Here is a 22,538-nt window from a genome sequence, read left to right as displayed (position 1 = left end):
CTTGGACTTTCAGAAAGCCTTTGACAAGGACACACAGCTAAGACTCTAAGCATAGGAAGCAGTCATGGGATAAGAGGAAGGTCCTCATGAATCAATAACTAGTTAAAAGATACGAAACAAAGGGTAGGAATAAGTGGTCAGTTTTCACAATAGAAAGAGGTAAACAGCTGGGTCCACTAAGGACCTGTCCTGGGATCTGTGCTGTTCAACATATTCATAAATGATCTGGAAATTGGGATAAACAGTGAGGTGGCAAAGTTGCCCGGTCTCAAAAACAGATATGTTAGAATTGGAAAAGATACAGAGAAAGGCAACAAAAATGATTGGGGAATGGAACAGCTTCCGTACGAGGAAAGATTAAAAAGACTGGGACTGTTCATCTTGGAAAAGAGACGACTGAGGGGGGAGACGATGGAGGTCTATAAAATCATGAACGGTCTGGAGAAAGTGAATAAGGAAGTGTTATTTACCCCTTCACATAACACAATAAGCATGGACCACCCAATTAAATTAATATGGATTTTAATTAAAGCATGTCTAAAACCAACTCATGGTTCAGAAACAGTAAGTCCTCTCACTGGGGACTAAAATAATCCCCTTAATTAGCTTTATCAACCTCTGTCACAACACGATACACTGAACAAAGTGGCTTTTATTTTATACAAACATGTTGGATAGTATACTCTCTCTCTTTAAATACCACCAGCCACAAAGATAGCATACACTGTCAATCTCTCTTCCTATGACTAACTGACCATGGAATTTTCATTTGTTCTCCTTTAATGCATTTTCTCCACTAATGAAACTGAAATATATTATAATTAAAAAATAAAGGTTTTAAAACAAATATGCAATAAGATTAATTTTAGGACTCTCATGATTTTGCTACTTGAGAAACTATCACTTATCCAGCGACAAGCCTTTTCACCAAGGAAAATGACATTTAGATTGAAAATTTGAGGTGGAAGAGGGGAAACAGGCAGAACTATTCCATGCAAGCGGATTTCAGAGTAGCAGCCGTGTTAGTCTGTATTCGCAAAAAGAAAAGGAATACTTGTGGCACCTTAGAGACTAACCAATTTATTTGAGCATAAGCTTTCGTGAGCTACAGCTCACTTCATCGGATGCATTCAGTGGAAAATACAGCGAGGAGATTTATGTACACACAGAACATGAAAAAAATGGGTGTTATCATACACACTGTAAGGAGAGTGATCACTTAAGATGAGCTATTACCAGCAGGAGAGTGGGGGGGCGGAGGAGGCGGGAAAAGAAAACCTTTTGTAGTGATAATCAAGGTGGGCCATTTCCAGCAGTTAACAAGAACATCTGAGGAACAGTGTGTGTGTGGGGGGGGGGAATAAACATGGGGAAATAGTTTTACTTTGTGTAATGACCCTTCCACTCCCAGTGTCTATTCAAGCCTCAGTTAATTGTATCCAGTTTGCAAATTACTTCCAATTCAGCAGTCTCTTGTTGGAGTATGTTTTTGAAGTCTTTTTGTTGTAATATTGCGACTTTTAGGTCAGAAATTGAGTGACCAGAGAGATTGAAGTGTTCTCCGACTGGTTTTTGAATGTTATAATTCTTGACATCTGATTTGTGTCCATTTATTCTTTTACGTAGAGACTGTCCAGTCTGACCAATGTACATGGCAGAGGGGCACTGCCGGCACATGATGGCATATATCACATTGGTAGATGAGCTGGTGAACGAGCCTCTGATAGTGTGGCTGATGTGATTAGGCCCTATGATGGTGTCCCCTGATTAGATATGTGGACACAGTTGGCAACGGGCTTTGTTGCAAGGATAGGTTCCTGGGTTAGTGGTTCTGTTGTGTGGTGTGTGGTTGCTGTTGAGTATTTGCTTCAGGTTGGGGAGCTGTCTGTAGGCAAGGACTGGCCTGTCTCCCAAGATTTGTGAGAGTGATGGGTCATCCTTCAGAATAGGTTGTAGATCCTTGATGATGCGTTGGAGAGGTTTTAGTTGGAGGCTGAAGGTGATGGCTAGTGGCGTTCTGTTATTATCTTTGTTGGGCCTGTCCTGTAGTAGGTGACTTCTGGCTCTGTCAATTTGTTTCTTCACTTCAGCAGGTGGGTATTGTAGTTGTAAGAATGCTTGATAGAGATCTTGGAGGTGTTTGTCTCTGTCTGAGGGGTTGGAGCAAATGCAGTTGTATCGTAGAGTTTGGCTGTAGACGATGGATCGTGTGGTGTGGTCTGGGTGAAAGCTGAAGGCATGTAGGTAGGAATAGCGGTCAGTAGGTTTCCGGTATAGGGTGGTGGTTATGTGGCCATCGCTTATTAACACCGTAGTGTCCAGGAAGTGGATCTCTTGTGTGGACTGGTCCAGGCTGAGGTTGATGTTGGGACGGAAATTGTTGAAATCGTGGTGGAACTCCTCAAGGGCTTCTTTTCCATGGGTCCAGATGATGAAGATGTCATCAGTGTAGCGCAAGTAGAGTAGGGGCATTAGGGGATGAGAGCTGAGGAAGCGTTGTTCTCAGTCAGCCATAAAAATAAGCTTATTATGTTAATCATGACCATCCTAGTCTGTTACCTTGTGCTCCCTTCATTTAAATTCTCTGGGACAGAGACTGTCTTTTTGTTGTATGTATATACAGCAACTAGTACAATGGTTATAATAATCCCTTATTAGGGCTCTAGGCACTACTACAATATAAGTATTAAATAAATAATTATTATAGAACTAAAGCAGTTTTATAAGTGATCTGCAGAATGTGATCAGTTAAAAACATTAGGACTACTCTGCACTGTCCCGCCTGACACCGCTCCGACAGAATGCCTCCATCTCAGGCAAAGAGAATGAGAAGTTCTGCTCCGCTTCATTCATAGTTGCATAGAACCCTGGGGCTGGCACCCAGTGACTTAATCAATGCATCATTCATAATGCAACACCTAGAGTACTTTGTTCCTCTGTAAAAGTAGTGAAACCACTGAGGTGGCTTCCAAGTTATAATTTGCAATCAGCTATTCTATTAAAAAGAGATTTTTTTTTTCTGACCAGACAAGTGATACTGATGAACAGCATCAAATCTGTACAAAGGAACCATATGTCACAGATACCAAATGAGCCTGTTCTCACCTGTGTGGGGATTTCCCTACCCTTTCAATGTAATGCTATGTAAGCATTCATAGAATCATAGAATATCAGGGTTGGAAGGGACCCCAGAAGGTCATCTAGTCCAACCCCCTGCTCAAAGCAGGACCAATTCCCAGTTAAATCATCCCAGCCAGGGCTTTGTCAAGCCTGACCTTAAAAACCTCTAAGGAAGGAGATTCTACCACCTCCCTAGGTAACGCATTCCAGTGTTTCACCACCCTCTTAGTGAAAAAGTTTTTCCTAATATCCAATCTAAACCTCCCCCACTGCAACTTGAGACCATTACTCCTCGTTCTGTCATCTGCTACCATTGAGAACAGTCTAGAGCCATCCTCTTTGGAACCCCCTTTCAGGTAGTTGAAAGCAGCTATCAACTCCCCCCTCATTCTTCTCTTCTGCAGGCTAAACAATCCCAGCTCCCTCAGCCTCTCCTCATAACTCATGTGTTCCAGTCCCCTAATCATTTTTGTTGCCCTTCGCTGGACTCTCTCCAATTTATCCACATCCTTCTTGAAGTGTGGGGCCCAAAACTGGACACAGTACTCCAGATGAGGCCTCACCAATGTCGAATAGAGGGGAACGATCACGTCCCTCGATCTGCTCGCTATGCCCCTACTTATACATCCCAAAATGCCATTGGCCTTCTTGGCAACAAGGGCACACTGCTGACTCATATCCAGCTTCTCGTCCACTGTCACCCCTAGGTCCTTTTCTGCAGAACTGCTGCCTAGCCATTCGGTCCCTAGTCTGTAGCTGTGCATTGGGTTCTTCCGTCCTAAGTGCAGGACCCTGCACTTATCCTTATTGAACCTCATCAGATTCCTTTTGGCCCAATCTTCCAATTGGTCTAGGTCCTTCTGTATCCTATCCCTCCCCTCCAGCGTATCTACCACTCCTCCCAGTTTAGTATCATCCGCAAATTTGCTGAGAGTGCAATCCACACCATCCTCCAGATCATTTATGAAGATATTGAATAAAACCGGCCCCAGGACCGACCCTTGGGGCACTCCACTTGATACCGGCTGCCAACTAGACATGGAGCCATTGATCACTACCCGTTGAGCCCGACAATTTAGCCAGCTTTCTACCCACCTTATAGTGCATTCATCCAGCCCATACTTCCTTAACTTGCTGACAAGAATACTGTGGGAGACCGTGTCAAAAGCTTTGCTAAAGTCAAGAAACAATACATCCACTGCTTTCCCTTCATCCACAGAACCAGTAATCTCATCATAAAAGGCGATTAGATTAGTCAGGCATGACCTTCCCTTGGTGAATCCATGCTGGCTGTTCCTGATCACTTTCCTCTCATGCAAATGCTTCAGGATTGATTCTTTGAGGACCTGCTCCATGATTTTTCCAGGGACTGAGGTGAGGCTGACTGGCCTGTAGTTCCCAGGATCTTCCTTCTTCCCTTTTTTAAAGATTGGCACTACATTAGCCTTTTTCCAGTCATCCGGGACTTCCCCGGTTCGCCACGAGTTTTCAAAGATAATGGCCAGTGGCTCTGCAATCACAGCCGCCAATTCCTTCAGCACTCTCGGATGCAACTCGTCCGGCCCCATGGACTTGTGCACGTCCAGCTTTTCTAAATAGTCCCTAACCGCCTCTATCTCCACAGAGGGCTGGCCATCTCTTCCGCATTTTGTGATGCCCAGCGCAGCAGTCTGGGAGCTGACCTTGTTAGTGAAAACAGAGGCAAAAAAAGCATTGAGTACATTAGCTTTTTCCACATCCTCTGTCACTAGGTTGCCTCCCTCATTCAGTAAGGGGCCCACACATTCCTTGGCTTTCTTCTTGTTGCCAACATACCTGAAGAAACCCTTCTTGTTACTCTTGACATCTCTGGCTAGCTGCAGCTCCAGGTGCGATTTGGCCCTCCTGATAACATTCCTACATGCCCGAGCAATATTTTTATACTCTTCCCTGGTCATATGTCCAACCTTCCACTTCTTGTAAGCTTCTTTTTTATGTTTAAGATCCGCTAGGATTTCACCATTAAGCCAAGTTGGTCGCCTGCCATATTTACTATTCTTTCGACTCATCGGGATGGTTTGTCCCTGTAACCTCAACAGGGATTCCTTGAAATACACCCAGCTCTCCTGGACTCCTTTCCCCTTCAAGTTAGTCCCCCAGGGGATCCTGGCCATCCGTTCCCTGAGGGAGTCGAAGTCTGCTTTCCTGAAGTCCAGGGTCCGTATCCTGCTGCTTACCTTTGTTCCCTGCGTCAGGATCCTGAACTCAACCAACTCATGGTCACTGCCTCCCAGATTCCCATCCACTTTTGCTTCCCCCACTAATTCTACCCGGTTTGTGAGCAGCAGGTCAAGAAAAGCACCCCCCCTAGTTGGCTCCTCTAGCACTTGCGCCAGGAAATTGTCCCCTACGCTTTCCAAAAACTTCCTGGATTGTCTATGCACCGCTGTATTGCTCTCCCAGCAGATATCAGGAAAATTAAAGTCACCCATGAGAATCAGGGCATGCGATCTAGTAGCTTCCGTGAGCTGCCGGAAGAAAGCCTCATCCACCTCATCCCCCTGGTCCGGTGGTCTATAGCAGACTCCCACCACTACATCACTCTTGTTGCACACACTTCTAAACTTAATCCAGAGACACTCAGGTTTTTCTGCAGTTTCGTACCGGAAACTTTCAGCACTTTCATTCACTTTCAGCAGCCTAATTCGACAGCCCAACAGTTACTTAACTTCTTTCAGAATTTGCTTACATCTCCAATCTGCTCCCATTTTAACAACAGAGCTTCAGGCTATTGGGAGTAGCTGCTGTTTACTTAATCAAAACTAAGAAGGTAAGAGAGAGAATAAGAAAAAGCAGTTTAGACAAATGTGCAATGGTAATTATTCCAAAGAATTTCAAGCATGCTGGAATGAATCAGCACAATTATTGTAAAAATAGAAAAGTATAATTTAAAAAGGACGCTGTCAAGTTATCAATCGTACCTAAAAAAAATCCTTTCGTGTTCTGTGTTCTTAATAAAATTTTTTCTATTTATGCAGGATGTTTCTTTGGCCTTTTTTGGCTTGGAAAATAATTCTTTGCATTCCTAACGTGCCCTTCATCAGAGGCTTTCCACCAGGTACACAGAAAAGGAAAACTGGCCCGCAGCTGGCTGAGTTCTACTACTGTTTCATAAGAAGTCAGAAAGTTTCTGCTTACTCCCTTAGAGGTAAATCCTTTTATGTAAAGTTAACCGAGCAAATTGTTCCTGCTAATGAGCACTCCCTAACTGGCTCACATGAATCTTTTCTTTCTGGCGTTCTAACTTCATTTCTGCTTCACATTTGAGTTTCATAATAAATATTGTGACAAAGTTCCTCCTCTGTCTTGGTGGGTCCTGCGCTTATTGGCAGATTTGCTCACCTCAGAGATACACGGCAGCCCTCAGTTTGGCCACTTTTGCTAGCGGCTTAAACCTGCCGTTCACTCAGCTAACCTCATCACTGGCCAGCATGGGAAAAAGAAAGGAGAACAATCCCCACAGTCTCTGCTGGTCCACCTAGTGGGTCGGGGAACAGGCCAGGGACTCTGGTGGGACCCACAGTCCAGGTCAACTCCTCCTATATCCAATCAGGAGTTGGGGGGAACCCGGGCCCACCCTCTACTCCGGGTTCCAGCCCAGGGCCCTGTGGATCACAGGTTCACAGAGTTTTGTGTAACACCTGTGTGACAGCTACAACTCCCTGGGCTACTTCCCCATGGCCTCATCCCAACACCTTCTGTATGCTCATCAGGACCTTCCTCCTGATGCCAGATCGCGTTTGTACTCCTCAGTCCTCCAGCAGCACGCCCTCTCACTCTCAGCTCCTTGCATGCTCCGCACTGACTGAAGTGAGGTCCTTTTTAAACCAGGTGCCCTGATTAGCCTGCCTGTCTTAATTGATTCTAGCAGCTTCTTAATTGGCTCCAGGTGTCCTAATTAGCCTGTCTGCCTTAACTGGTTCCAGCAAGTTCCTGATTGTTCTGGAACTGCCCCTGTTACCTTACCCAGGGAAAAGGGACCTGTTTAACCTGGGACTAATATATCTGCCTTCTATCACTCTCCTGTAGCCATCTGGCCTGACCCTGTCACAATATTTATACTTTGAAATTCACATCCATAGTAAATGGAAAGTTTTCTGGTTGAGACTTTCAGAATGTGTGTGTGTGTGTATGTATGTATGTATAAAATACTTTTTTCATATCAAGTGCCACTATTTTAAGGTCACATCTTTAGGGATCTATCAGGCCTAGAAACAAGTGCTAGTCACCCCTTTGGAAAGCTGGGAACGTACCCTTTCTCATAGGATAAAAGAAGGGCAGGTGTGGAGTTCAGAGGTGTATGATAAATGCAATATTTTCATCACCACCACACTCAGGGAGAGGATGGCTCTAGCCCCAGTTTGCCACTAACTCCCTGCGTGACCTTGGCCAAGTCGTTGCCCCTATCTTTGCTAGGGTTCCCCCATAGCTAAAGAGAGTATCAAAGCAGATAGTTATTGCTGGGCTGAATCCCCACATTTTCTTAAATAAACCAGTGAAGTTAAATTTAGATAAAATGGGAGGATTTACTATAAACTCCATTTTTTTAAAATGGGGGAGAGGAGAGATGCAAATCACTCTGAATTACTAATTTTGTAACTGGAGTGCACTATCAATAACCTGAGATGCCACAAAGCATAGTTTCTGCTCTGTGCCCACTAAGGAATAGACAAATGATTTACAATTACATTTTATAAAAGAGGAAAAAATGCTTCCAGAGAATTTGAGATGATACTTCTCTCCTGTTTATAATCCTAATTCAAATGGATGTATTAAAATCCCTTCAAAAATAGAATGTGTGAGAGAGGTGAATCATATAGTGTACACTTGTTTTTTTTTAATATATACAGAATAACATGGGCAGAAGATTAACCATAGATTCAGAATATTTCAGGGTTGAATAAACAATAACAAGACCTGATGAATGAATAATTTCAATTTCAGTATGCTAAAAATCTGGTCTATTGGCTATGTTCTGGATTATGCGGTGTTTGTGTTTATGGCACTTTACGCTCCCACTGTGGCCGTCTGCTCCATTCTTCAGCTGATGAGGTTGGTCTTGTACAGTATTGTCTGCTCACAAGAAGCAAGTGAAAAGGACACTAGGGAAGTCAGATGGTAACAAAGGAAAACTTGCCCCCCTTTGTTACGGTAGGGTCTCAACGTGAGCAGCCATTTTGTTTCAAAAATAGGCAGTGTAGCCTTTTTTTTTTTTTTAAACATACTAAAGTTATCTGCCGGGCACTTAGGATCCAGCTGTAGTTTTCTGCAGTAAATCATAACGATATCATATTATGGAGAGGTCAACAGCAGTTTAGGTTGCAATCTAGCTTCCATTCTGTCTTATCTCCATTCTCTCCCTAACTTTTCCCAGGACAGGGATTGTCCTGAAAAGATTATGATTAATGGGGAGGACAACAATTCCTGCCTTATGATTCCCAACAGGAGAGGACGAACACTTCAAATTACAAGAGTTTTTAAAAAAAGAAAAGGAGGACTTGTGGCACCTTAGAGACTAATCAATTTATTTGAGCATAAGCTTTCGTGAGCTACAGCTAAGTGATTCACAGTTACTATTTTTAACCAAGTATCCCAGGATTCTTTAGCCACTTCTCACACAGGAGTAAACCCTTTACAATGTTAACAAATTCACACATGCTCACACATCTGCACACTGGACTGCACAAAATGTTATGCTTGAAGAGGTGAAAAAGCCTAATGAACTGCCCAGTTTAACACATCCCCACTTATCGTTTCTTGCACACAGAAGTTGGAGATTCTAAGCTGGTTGATTACTAGGACATTTACCTTTTCGAGCATAAAAGTGTCTGCAGTTCCATAAGGTGGGGGCTTCCTCCCAGCACCCTGCAAAGCGTGTCCTGGACTCCTTGGCAGATCCCCTGTGGAGCTCTCAAGCTCCTCCTCCTCACCTCTGCAGCAGAAGGGCATCCCAGGAACTCCACACAAAATGAAAGTCTCTGCTGCTTCTCTGCAATTGAGCTCAGAACCCTCCCCTTTCCTGGCTCTGTTCTGGAGCCCAGCAGATGGGCAGTGGGACTCCACCCCACAGCAGAGCTTCAGGTGCACAAAGCCTTCCAAGCACGAACAGCAGCTCCAGCCCCACACCGCCTTCAGTGTCTTTTCTGTGTTAAAGAGCCAAGAGCCCTTCTCCTTTGTCCATCTTAGGACATGTATTTATATGTATTTACAAGAAGGGTAGCTCTGGAGATCCGTACATGAAATGAAGTACAAAGCACAGAATGAACTATGCATCCTGCCTCTGAAACTGCAGTTACCAGCATAGCATCATAAAAATTCTAGAATTTAGTGGGAACTGGAGTGTTAGCACTCCCAGCACAGGCCATATCTTCTGGACCAGCGAACAAGTTTTAAATGAACAAAGTCTACTGTATTAACTCACAGCAGCATTCAGAAAGGTATTTTCTATCAGTTAACATAATCATTTATGTCCATCACTGAATGTACATAAATTATTTCACATCATGCCAGTTAAGGACCTCCAGCTCCATTTTGAGATTTCACTAAGATTCAGAGCTAACTATGCTGGCTATTTCATAGAATTACTTCAGAAATCCAGTATAGTTGTAGCCATATTGGTCCCAAGATATTAGAGAGACAAAGTGGGTGAGGTCATATATTTTATTGGACCAACTTCTGTTGGTGAGAAAGACAAGCTTTTAAGCCACAGAGAGCTTAACAACAGCTATGGGTGAAATCAGACAATGCTCTGGAATGAACTCACACAGGAAAAGACAAAAACATCCTATCACCTGTGGGTCAATGCTTTTGATAAAGCAATCATTCTATAGCTGACCGATCAGTCCTCATCCTCAAAGGAAACCTGCACAACATTTTCTAAAGACGAGCCTCGGATCTTAAATTCATTATTTTGCTAAATGCTGAAAATCATGGACTGAACAGGGACACTGGATTTATCATAGAATCATAGAATATCAGGATTGAAAGGGACCTCAGGAGGTCATCTAGTCCGACCCCCTGCTCGAAGCAGGACCGATCCCCAATTAAATCATCCCAGCCGGGGCTTTGTAAAGCCTGACCTTAAAAACTTTTAAGAAAGGAGTTTCCACCACCTCCCTAGGTAACCCATTCCAGTGTTTCACCACCCTCCTGGTGAAAAAGTTTTTCCTAATATCCAACCTAAATCTCCCCCACTGCAACTTGAGACCATTACTCCTTGTTCTGTCATCAGCTACCACTGAGAATAGTCTAGAGCCATCCTCTTTGGAACCCCCTTTCAGGTAGTTGAAAGCAGCTATCAAATCCCCCCTCATTCTTCTCTTCCATAGACTAAACATCCCAAGTTCCCTCAGCCTCTCCTCAGAAGTCATGTGTTCCAGTCCCCTAATCATTTTTGTTGCCCTCTGCTGGACGCTTTCCAATTTTTCCTCATCCTTCTTGTAGTGTGGGGCCCAAAACTGGACACAGTACTCCTATTGAGGCCTCACCAGTGTCGAATAGAGGGGAATGATCACGTCCCTCCATCTGCTGGCAACGCCCCTACTTATACAGCCCAAAATGCCATTGGCCTTCTTGGCAACAAGGGCACACTGTTGACTCATATCCAGCTTCTCGTCCACTGTAACCCGTAGGTCCTTTTCTGCAGAACTGCTGCCAAGCCATTCGGTCCCTACTCTGTAGCGGTGCATTGGACTCTTCCATCCTAAGTGCAGAACTCTGCACTTGTCCTTCTTGAACCTCATCAGACTTCTTTTGGCCGAATCCTCTAATTTGTCTAGGTCCCTCTGTATCCTATCCCTACCCTCCAGCGTATCTACCTCTTCTCCGAGTTTAGTATCATCTGCAAATTTGCTGAGGGTGCAATCCACGCCATCCTCCAGATCATTAATGAAGATATTGAACAAAACCAGCCCCAGGACCGACCCTTGGGGCACTCTATTTGATACTGGCTGCCAACTAGACATGGAGCCATTGATCACTACCCGTTGAGCCCGACAATCTAGCCAGCTTTGTATTCACCTTATAGTCCATTCATCCAGCCCATACTTTTTTAACTTGCTGGCAAGAATACGTGTCTAAAGCTTTGCTAAAGTCAAGGAACAACACGTCCACTGCTTTCCCTTCATCCACAGAACCAGTTATCTCGTCATAGAAGGCAATTAGATTAGTCAGGCATGACTTGCCCTTGGTGAATCCATGCTGACTCTTCCTGATCACTTTCCTCTCTTCTAAGTGCTTCAGAATTGATTCCTTGAGGACATGCTCCATGATTTTTCCAGGGACTGAGGTGAGGCTGACTGGCCTGTAGTTCCCAGGATCCTCCTTCTTCCCTTTTTTAAAGATGGGCACTACAGTAGCCTTTCTCTGTGGAAAAGGACCTAGGGGTGACAGTGGATGAGAAGCTGGATATGAGTCAGCAGTGTGCCCTTGTTGCCAAGAAGGCCAATGGCATTTTGGGATGTATAAGTAGGGGCATAGCGAGCAGATCGAGGGACGTGATCGTTCCCCTCTATTCGACATTGGTGAGGCCTCATCTGGAGTACTGTGTCCAGTTTTGGGCCCCACACTACAAGAAGGATGTGGAGAAATTGGAGAGAGTCCAGCGAAGGGCAACAAAAATGATTAGGGGTCTAGAACACATGACTTATGAGGAGAGGCTGAGGGAGCTGGGATTGTTTAGTCTGCAAAAGAGAAGAATGAGGGGGGATTCGATAGCTGCTTTCAACTACCTGAAAGGGGGTTCCAAAGAGGATGGCTCTAGACTGTTCTCAATGGTAGCAGATGACAGAACAAGGAGTAATGGTCTCAAGTTGCAGTGGGGGAGGTTTAGTTTGGATATTAGGAAAAACTTTTTCACTAGGAGGGTGGTGAAACACTGGAATGCGTTACCTAGGGAGGTGGTAGAATCTCCTTCCTTAGAGGTTTTTAAGGTCAGGCTTGACAAAGCCCTGGCTGGGATGATTTAACTGGGAATTGGTCCTGCTTCGAGCAGGGGGTTGGACTAGATGACCTTCTGGGGTCCCTTCCAACCCTGATATTCTATGATTCTATGATTCTCCAGTCGTCCGGGACTTCCCCCGATCACCATGAGTTTTCAAAGATAATGGCCAATGGCTCTGCAATCACATCCGCCAACTCCTTTAGCACTCTCCGATGCAACGCATCCGGCCCCATGGACTGGTGCTCATCCAGCTTTTCTAAATAGTCCCTAACCATTTCTTTCTCCACAGAGGGCTGGTCACCTCCTTCCCATGCTGTGCTGCCCAGTGCAGGAGTCTGGGAGCTGACCTTGTTCATGAAGACAGAGGCAAAAAAAGCATTGAGTACATTAGCTTTTTCCACATCCTCTGTCACTAGGTTGCCTCCCTCATTCAGTAAGGGGCCCACACTTTCCTTGACTTTCTTCTTGTTGCTAACATACCTGAAGAAACCCTTCTTGTTACTCTTAACATCTCTTGCTAGCTGCAACTCCAGGTGTGATTTGGCCTTCCTGATTTCACTCCTGCATGCCCGAGCAATATGTTTATACTCATCCCTGGTCGTTTGTCCAATCTTCCACTTCTTGTAAGCTTCTTTTTTGTATTTAAGATCAGCAAGGATTTCATTGTTAAGCTAAGCTGGTCGCCTGCCATATTTACTATTCTTTCTACACATCGGGATGGTTTGTCCCTGTAACCATAATAGGATTCTTTACAATACAGCCAGGTCTCCTGGACTCCTTTCCCCCTCATGTTATTCTCCCAGGAGATCTTGCCCATCAATTCCCTGAGGGAGTCAAAGTCTGCTTTTCTGAAGTCCAGGGTCCGTATGGCTTATTTCAACAATCTGTAAACCACTACCTCCCCCTTTTGTCTTATGACTTCAGAGGTGTTTGTAAATGGGCCAATCTACCTTGAATGGTTCCTTACAATATGTGCTAACTACTTATGCTAAACAATCTGTTCCATCTTGGATTTTGCTGAGATGCTGGGAGTACCTTTCCCAAACCTGAAGAAGAGCTCTGTGGGCTAGTCTACACTACAGGCACTTCATCAGTGCAGCTGCATTGCTGTAGCGTGTCCAGTGAAGATGTTCTATGCCGATGGGAGAGAACTCTTCCATCAGAATAATAAATCCACCTCCACAACAGTGGTAGATATGCAGCAGGAGAAGCTCTCCCGCTGATATAACACTGCCCGCAACGGCACTTAGGTCGGTGTAATGAACGTTGCTCACAGGTGGCTTATTCAGACTCCTGAGCGATGCAAGTTTTACCAAAGTAGGATAGATCTGGCCGGTGTGGCTCGAAAGCTTGTCTCTCTCACCAACAGAAGTTGGTCCAATAAAATATATTACTTCACCCACCTTGTGTTTCAGAAATCCAGACACTGTCATGACCAGCTAGTACTTTGGATTCAAAAACACCTGAAGTGTGAAACGGGATAGCTGCTCTTGATGAACCATTTGCTGTTCAACTAAATTGGATTTGTTTTTTAAGGGAGACAGACAGGTAACCATGTCATTCCATTTGGTAATTATGTAGAGTGGTGTATTATCTCATGACAGGATTATTATTACTGAAGGCACAAAACAGGATGTTTTCCCTGAAGTTTCAAGTCCATACCTAAGTCCTTTCTGTGTATATGCATCGTGATGACCACTTCTTACACTAAATAAATTAGATCAAAGGGACACTGTTGAAGGTATTATGTCTAAAGAACTAACTACAATAGGGGTCCTTCTCTCTAAGACATGGCCTGCAGGGTTCTTTCTGGGTATCTGTTTCAAACTGAACATTCATGCCACAAGGGAACATAAAACTAGAATTTTTTCCAGTGTTTCTTATAAAATGCCAGTAAAACAGGTGCACACATGCCCTCTCGCTCACAGAGCATGTCCGATACCCACTGATATCCTCCAATGATGCCAACAGGCATTGTGTCAGACCCCTAGTGCATGGTAGTTGTGGTTAATGCACTATGTAGATGAGTGTACATGTGTACCTTCTTGTTTACGGGAATCTCACAAGCAACAGGTTGATATGTGTTTTTCCTGAAAGAAAAACTGGTGTCGATGGAAGAGATCTGAAAATAAGTCTTAAAATGTTACAGGGCAACAACTCCATAGGCATGACAGTAATGTCCCTTGAGCAGCAAAGCACTCGTCTTTCACATAAGTTGCTCTATCTCCACTGTCTATCCCCTTCTCTTTCCTTTGAATAAAATGACATGGGGTCAGCAGCTCTAACATGTACAATCATGGGCCCAGTAAAAAGAAGGACGGAGTAAGCAGGGAATGGCACATAACCCTTATGTTTTCCGCGCATTACATTTTACTCTGTGGAAATAACCTGTAGATCGGCATGAGTTGCAGGAAAGCTACCAGTAACTCCCAAAACACTCAACAGCTGGTTGGTAACTGCAGTGCCAGTTGGCTCCAATGGGGAGACATGCGACCAACATGCCCATTTTTCCTCGTTAAATTTCTCCAGACAAATGAAAACGAACCCATCCAGCACTGAGAAGGCACAAGCCCACCATACACAGGACTAGGAACCAGAGTGAAGAAAACAAATGAGGCTCAAGGGCACTTCCACAACTTTTGAGAACTCTAAACAAGAATTTGGTGTTACATATTCACATCACTGTGCATTTCAAAGGACAATCTTGTTTGGAACAGCAGCTCCTGGAACACACCCATGACTGCAGTAACTAATGCATATTACTGGCTGAGTTCTGATGCCTCTCAGGAATAACAGGGCTTGCACTGTACCATGGAGTTTCTCCAATTACATTAAAAGCAGGAGAGAAAGGGTTAATTAAAAGAAGCAATAATTAGTTTTTTAAATCCTGGGAAAAGACTTTCATGACAACAGACATGATTTTGTTTTACCGAATAAAATGCCTCATTCTGTGCCCCTGTTGTAAAATTTCCCTTCCAAGCCAAGCAGCAGCCTGTCATACACAATGACAGACAGCCTGACTGATGCTTTGCTAGAACGTTACGATTTGCAGTAACATACAGACAAGCTCTTACCAATAGCACTGACAGCATGTTTGAGCTCCAAAGTAAAGGCGGTAAGTGGTACCTCTTCAGACACTGGCATGATTGCTACGGTGGAGAGGTTGCTGGCAGCGTTTCCAGCATCCCACTTGCTGCCAGTGGTATGCAATCCAAGAGGATGACCTGCCAAAAAAAAGTATGTAATTAGCCAACCAGAAAGCTGCATTCCCTTTTGGTACCAGGTCTCCTTTTCAATTGTCAGACTATAGGGAAATAATTATTGAATTGTTTAATCTGTGAGATGCACAATATCCTCTATTTATGCCAAAGGAAATATTACAGACTATTCCATTCTAGACAGGGTGCATGCAGACTCTTATTTTCAATTGCTGAAGGGGCAGGCTTTGGGTAAAATTCAGGCAATGTCAGAATTCAGATTCTGAGACTACGTGAAGTAGGATGCATTTTCACCTAATCCAGGCTCCCCTGAAAGACAAAAGATGCTTCTCACCCTATCAGAGCTCAGCCCTGGCATAATGAATTTAGACGGCAGGCATCCTCTTGGTCTGGGAAAGAACTCATTTAGTTAACAAAAAGTAACAACCTATTTCCATGGGTCAAAGGATTCTAGGAATCAACACACACTTTGTATAGTCTTCCGAATCAGGGAAATAAGCAAATATCCAGGAGGTCATTTCAGATATGGTCCATATTAGGGTTTGAAATCTCCACTGTCCTTTCTTTTTGCATTTGTGGTGGGGAATTGCAGACCACTGAGGGAATGTGATAAGGAAGGGACCATTTCCACAATAGGAAAGTGCTCTCATACTTTTCACACTAATAACTGCAGGTTCCTATTAAGCAGCTTTCTTGATTTCTGCATTGTGAGTGAACAAGCACATCTTACCAGAACCCTGCAGTACCTTATTTTCTGGTATTAAACGTGAAGATTCCTATTTTACACAGGTTGGCGTTAGACTCGCTGGGTCCCAGGACAGAAACTAAGGAGTGGGACCCCATCCTGCCTTCCTTACCTGCTTGCACATTGGATTTCTGCAATGTTTTGGTTTTATGAATATTGTGACAGTCATATTACTACTACTCCTGGGGGAATTCTGCGACAAAAAAATTAAAAATTCTGCACCTGATATTTTAAAATTCTGCAAAATTCTGCATATTTTATTTGTCAAAATAACACCATATAATCACACTGGTTTCAATTATTTTGGTAATTTATTTCAAAATACCTGTCAGCAAATATGTCTGTAACAATACAGACACACACACAAATTCCCCCAGGAGCAGAGAGTTAAAGGAACTCCTACGACAACCCAGTACCTGTTTCTCTGCTCCCTTCCCCAACCTCCACAGCCCAGCCATAGGGCGCCCCCCCAACCCAGATACCCACACCACCACCAAGATCCCAGCTGAGGGGTGCCCCCACAGCCCAGATACCCGCACCCCAAGATTCCAGCTGCGGCGCGCCCCCACAGGCCAGACACCTGCACTCCTACCCTCCAGAGCCCAGGTATCCAGAGGGAGCAACAGCCTGATGCTGGGTCCTGGGGTTGCATGGAGTTTTCTGTGTGCCACTTCCTTACTTCAGGGTGTGCTGAGAACTGCAGTGGTGCAGAATTCCCCCAGGAGCATAATACTATGATTACTGCTACTACTGTCATTCATAATAATCATAATAATACAGTATAAAAAGCACTTTTATGCAAGAAAATAACCAAATCAGAACACATTGACAAACTCATCTAAATCACTTAGAAGTGGACCCTCCTTGCCTTTGAGGAGGCAAATTCTTCAATTATTTTAGAGATGTCCAACTTGCAACAAATTTCGTGTTCAACTGAAGTCTCAGACAGACCATTCAGACGATCTTGTGAATAGTTCTTCAGTAACTTTAAACGCGAGAAGCTTCTCTCTCCTGAGGCCATGGTTATGGGTACAGACAAAAGGAGACACAATGCAATGCTTAGGTTTGGGTACAGATCCAACAACTTTTTAGCGTAGATGTTGTTTAACATCTCCAGAGGCAAATTAGACACCCCAGCTGACAAAGCATTTACAGCTGGGAATCTCTGGAGATTCAAGTCATCAGCATCAATGTCACCCATTTCTTGAGCCAAATGCTTGCAACTTTGCGGACTGAAGGTGATGGCTAGTGGTGTCCCTACAGTGGGGCTCTGAAGGAGTTTGCTTACGTGACTGATTTGAAACAAAACATCATGCCATACAACAATGAAGATTATGAAGTGCCCTGAAGAGATCTCTCACGGAAGGCTTCTTGTCTCTGAGGCTGTCATACGATCTCTTTTCTGAACTGCATGATCAACGAGTGCTTCAAGAGCACACTGCACTTCAGTTAGGTGATATCGAAGCACCTTAAAATGGTCAATATGAGACTCCCAGTGAGCGTCTGACAGCTGTTTGACTGTAAGCTGGGTAATGTGCTTTTAACTATGGACCAGCGCTGAGTAGAAGAACTGAAAACAAGAAAAACACATTGTAACACCCCCAAAAATGTCACATACAGCACAGATATTTAGCAGCATCCAAGATGACCAAATTCATACTGTAACTGCCATAGGGCACGGACAACGCTTTTTTGTTAATGTTCTATATTATTTTTTGGACATCTTGTCTTTTGTCCTTCATATTGCTTCCATTGTCATAGCTTTGTCCTCTGCAGTCATAAACACTAATTTTCAAGTTCTCAAAGTGGACAAAAAAAGTGTCATATAGCATCTCTCCAGCAGTGGCCTCAACAGCAAGGAATCCAGTAAAATGTTCTGTAGCTGAAGCCCCAACAGATAGTTCACAATTAACAATGTGGAGTGTAACTGACAGTTTCTCAGGGTGGCTGCTGTCAGCAGTTCTGTCCATTATCACACCAAACATTCTGTATGATTAACTCTTTCAGCAATGACATGAAGGATGTACTTTCCCATTCTAGCAATCAATTCATTTTTAATATCTTTGCTGAGGTAATGACTGGCAATTTCTCTTTTCTCAATTCACTGGTGTTCATTCATTACAGGGTCAAATTTTGCCAACAGTTCATAGAATCATAGAATATCAGGGTTGGAAGGGACCTCAGGAGGTCATCTAGTCCAACCCCCTGCTCAAAGCAGGACCCATCCCCAATTAAATCATCCCAGCCAGGGCTTTGTCAAGCCTGACCTTAAAAACTTCTAAGGAAGGAGATTCTACCACCTCCCTAGGTAACGCATTCCAGTGTTTCACCACCCTCCTAGTGAAAAAGTTTTTCCTAATATCCAACCTAAACCTCCCCCACTGCAACTTGAGACCATTACTCCTTGTCCTGTCCTCTTCTACCACTGAGAATAGTCTAGAACCATCCTCTCTGGAACCACCTCTCAGGTAGTTGAAAGCAGCTATCAAATCCCCCCTCATTCTTCTCTTCTGCAGACTAAACAATCCCAGTTCCCTCAGCCTCTCCTCATAACTCATGTATTCCAGTCCCCTAATCATTTTTGTTGCCCTCCGCTGGACTCTCTCCAATTTATCCACATCTTTCTTGTAGTGTGGGGCCCAAAACTGGACACAGTACTCCAGATGAGGCCTCACCAATGTCGAAGAGAAGGGAACGATCACGTCCCTCGATATGCTCGCTATGCCCCTACTTATACATCCCAAAATGCCATTGGCCTTCTTGGCAACAAGGGCACACTGCTGACTCATATCCAGCTTCTCGTCCACTGTCACCCTAGGTCATTTTCCACAGAACTGCTGCCTAGCCATTTGGTCCCTGGTCTGTAGCTGTGCATTGGGTTCTTCCGTCCTAAGTGCAGAACCCTGCACTTATCCTTATTGAACCTCATCAGATTTCTTTTGGCCCAATCCTCCAATTTGTCTAGGTCCCTCTGTATCCTATCCCTGCCCTCCAGCGTATCTACCACTCCTCCCAGTTTAGTATCATCTGCAAATTTGCTGAGAGTGCAATCCACACCATCCTCCAGATCATTTATGAAGATATTGAACAAAACCGGCCCCAGGACCGACCCCTGGAGCACTCCACTTGTTCAACCTGACCAAGGAAATTTCCATTGCTTGGATCATGTTGTTCTTCTGTAGTTCCACGAAAATCCAGATTCCACTCTGCTGAACAACTATGCAAATGACTTTCATTACAACAGTTCCTCAATAATTCCTTTCCATTGCAATTAACTCCATATTGACACTGTGAACAGTTTTATCGCCAATGATCCTGCTTTCAGATTCTGCCATGCCTCCATACTGCATAAATGTGCTGATGAGCATTCATGCTCTTTGAGACAAGAATGAATGTGCTTCCACGCATTGAAGCCGTCCTTCAAAAAGGAATGATTTGCATTTTCCAAAAAGAGTACAACAAAAACAAAATACTTTATCTGCAGACATTTAAAACAGAAGCCAGAATCAGAGAATCATGTCACCATTTTTAAGGTTAATCTAATAGTTCTTCTTTGTAAAGCATCCAACAATGTCAGAATGACCTCAGTGTCCTCACCTCACAGATCAGTGTCCTCAGGTTTGGCCTGAACGTTATCCCCAGTTTCAGCTTGCTCCTCAAAATTCAAAGGTGACTTCTCAGTGGACAGAGTGACAGAAGTCAAACATTCCCCACTTTCTGCCTCTTATGGTGTGAAGAATGTAGCTAATTTAGGATATTTTCCCAAGCGTTTGGCCTTTTCCTCAGAAGCACATCTTTTTTGAGCACCACTGGGATATGAGCATTTCATCTCTGGCTCTACTTTTTCCCGCCGTAATTTTATGTAACTTATTAGCGGTTTTGTTTAACTTAAACCTAATGTAATTTTAATGGAAAATAAAGTACTTTTTTCAAACACCCCAAATCCCAGACTTGCCTCAGTGATCATCTAATTTTACTCCACTATCTCTCTTCAATCCAACACCAATCAAACGCGAGCAATTCATTCTTTCAAAGTGCAGATGTAACAAATCAAAGAAACATGATGAAGCTGCAATTCAGTAAGCAAATGAGTTTGCAAAAAATATGCCAGACAAATTTGTTCTGCAATACAGAAATTTTTTTTTTTTAGATTTTAGTACAGCAATTTTCAAATGTTGTGAGCGGAGTCCCCCCTTTGAGTTATAATTTTGGTTGTGCTCCCCCAATACCTACTCCTCCCCTCTCAAATTTTCAGGGTGGGGAGGTGAGTGCAATAGTCTCAGGGGGTGGGGCCAGCACTGGGTGCAGAGGCGTTGACACTGACCCACAGGCTGGGTGGCTCACTGAAGTGAGTCAGGGGGTGGAGGTAGCGCTCCCTCCCCGAGCCCCACCACCTGGGGTGGGAGCCAGAGGCCGAGCCCCGCCACCTATAAGGTAGCTTCGCAGAGCCTCCTATGGGATGGGGCCCTGGGCAATTGCCCTGCTTATTGCCTCTTACCGCTGGCCCTAACTTTAGAGCCCCAATTTTTCTGTTGCTTAGATAGCACAAGCCAGCATGGCAATGAGCTATTTCTTTGTCAAAAGCATCAATTATGTCTAATGATCTCTATCCCATTTCTCAGGTCCCTAGACCCTGGTTATGGAATATTCTGAAGGAACAGCTAATGTAAAATAGGCTGGAAAATTATCATCAATATATAAACATCACACACAGTAGATACTAAATAAGAGATAATTCACTGCATTCAATTTTTCATTTGACCATATATACATTTCATTTATTGTTTAGGCAACAGTCTAAACACCCTTTCCAAATACATACACAACACAATTAGACATTTTTCTTTTTGTTTCTGATGAATTTGAAAGTCGTGAGAGTTCAAAGTTCAAAATGTTCACTGCCTTCAACTTACGCAGTTAAGAAAATACTTAACACCTGTTCCCTATGCTCCTTTTATTTCGTCTGGTTGGCTCAGCACAAACTTATGGGTTTATGAAAAACAGATCCTATCAAACTAACTCAGTATCTTTTTAAAATGAGAGTATAAGTCTGATTGATGAAACTAATAGTGTTGATGTAACATACTTAGACTTCTGTAAGGTATTGCATAGTTCTTTCTTTCCAAGGACTATGATCAGTGTATTGCCAGCAGTTACAAGTCACCACACAATTTCTTCTAAGCAAGCACCTTCATTCTTAAGGTAAAAGCATTACAGAGAAAACATGTAAAAACAGTAAAAACCTACACACATACTAGAAAACCTGAAATGAGATTACCCCCAGGTCCAATGTAGGGCTCTGATACCTGACAGTCCTTCAAACTCCACAAATGGGTTTTCCCTGTGGTTACAATTTCATATCAGTCTTTATATCAGGAACCAGAACGAACGGTGGAGAAATCAGTCATTTCTTTATACAGCTTGGACTCTTGCTCAGGAACAGGTAATCAGCAGCTACACCTCTCCTCAGTGTGTAGTTTCAAAAGGCTGGACTTTTTGCATAACCAGAGTTCTGGCATTACCCACTCCCCATGGATTCCCCAGGAAATCCATATAATATGTACTGTCTCAGATGTCCATGCTTGTCAGGCACATTTCAATATAGAGACAAGGGAGTGAGATAGTATCTTTTATTAAACCAACTTCTGTTGGTGAGAGAGACAATAGACTAAGGACCAAGAGTAGGTGAAGATGCTTTCTTTCCAAGGACTACAACCAGTGTATTGCCAGTAGTTACAACTTACACGCAGCTCAGATGCTGGCACGCTCTCTATGGAAGCTTTCCTCACTAAATTCTGAATTTAACAGCAGGTGAAGTTTTTAGGTCCAAACTACTTTCATATTCCTTTAAGAATCCCCTTCACCCAGAATAGGTACCTATGTGGACCCAGAACTGAGTGAATTACTGATACAAATGCACATCAATTCCTTCAAAATAGCAATGATCTTGTTAGAATCCAGTTTCATACGAGGGAAATAATTATTCCCCTCTATTTGGCACTGGTAAGGCCACATCTGGAGTATTGCGTCCAGTTTTGGGCCTCCCACTACAGAAATGAGGTGGACAAATTGGAGAGAGTCCAGTGGAGGGCAACGAAAATGATCAGGGGGCTGGGGCACATGACTTACGAGGAGAGGCTGAGGGAACTGGGGTTATTTAGTCTGCAGAAGAAAAGAGTGAGGGGGGATTAGACAGCAGCCTTCAACTACCTGAAGGGTGGTCCAAAGAGGATGGAGCTCGGCTGTTCTCAGTGATGGCAGAAGAAAGAACAAGAAGCAATGGTTGTAAATTGCAATGTGGGAGATCTAAGTTGGATATTAGGAAACACTATTTCACTAGGAGGGTGGTGAAGCACTGCAATGGGTTACCTAGGGAGGTGGTGGAACTTCCATCCTTAGAGGTTTTTAAGGCCCAGCTTGACAAAGCCCTGGCTGGGATGATTTAGTTCGTGTTGGTCGTGCTTTGAGCAGGGGA

The 22,538-nt window shown here is 43.7% G+C and overlaps 1 protein-coding gene and 1 long non-coding RNA gene across 14 annotated transcripts in view; one reads left to right on the top strand and one right to left on the bottom strand.

Moving 5' to 3' along the window:
- LOC140899141 (uncharacterized) overlaps positions 1–6,408 on the top strand; it is a 70,913-nt gene extending 64,505 nt beyond the window's left edge. Inside the window, exon 6 of the long non-coding RNA XR_013634749.1 lies at positions 6,138–6,408. This is a non-coding gene — a long non-coding RNA (uncharacterized LOC140899141). The remainder of the gene's footprint in view (positions 1–6,137) is intronic.
- The window catches only part of PNPLA7 (patatin like domain 7, lysophospholipase), a 443,243-nt gene that overhangs the window by 156,733 nt on the left and 263,972 nt on the right, over positions 1–22,538 (bottom strand). For all 13 annotated transcript variants that reach the window (XR_012155226.2, XR_012155225.2, XM_073314045.2 and 10 more), the window contains one exon: positions 15,175–15,324. Coding sequence is in view for 11 of the 13 variants with exons in the window: in XM_073314045.2 (XP_073170146.1) it covers positions 15,175–15,324 (150 nt within the window). In the remaining 2 variants the exon portion in view is untranslated. The remainder of the gene's footprint in view (positions 1–15,174; positions 15,325–22,538) is intronic.

This window comes from Lepidochelys kempii, chromosome 16 (assembly GCF_965140285.1).
Source record: "Lepidochelys kempii isolate rLepKem1 chromosome 16, rLepKem1.hap1, whole genome shotgun sequence".
NCBI classification, from domain to species: Eukaryota; Metazoa; Chordata; order Testudines; family Cheloniidae; genus Lepidochelys; species Lepidochelys kempii.
This window is presented reverse-complemented; position numbering and strand designations above follow the sequence as displayed.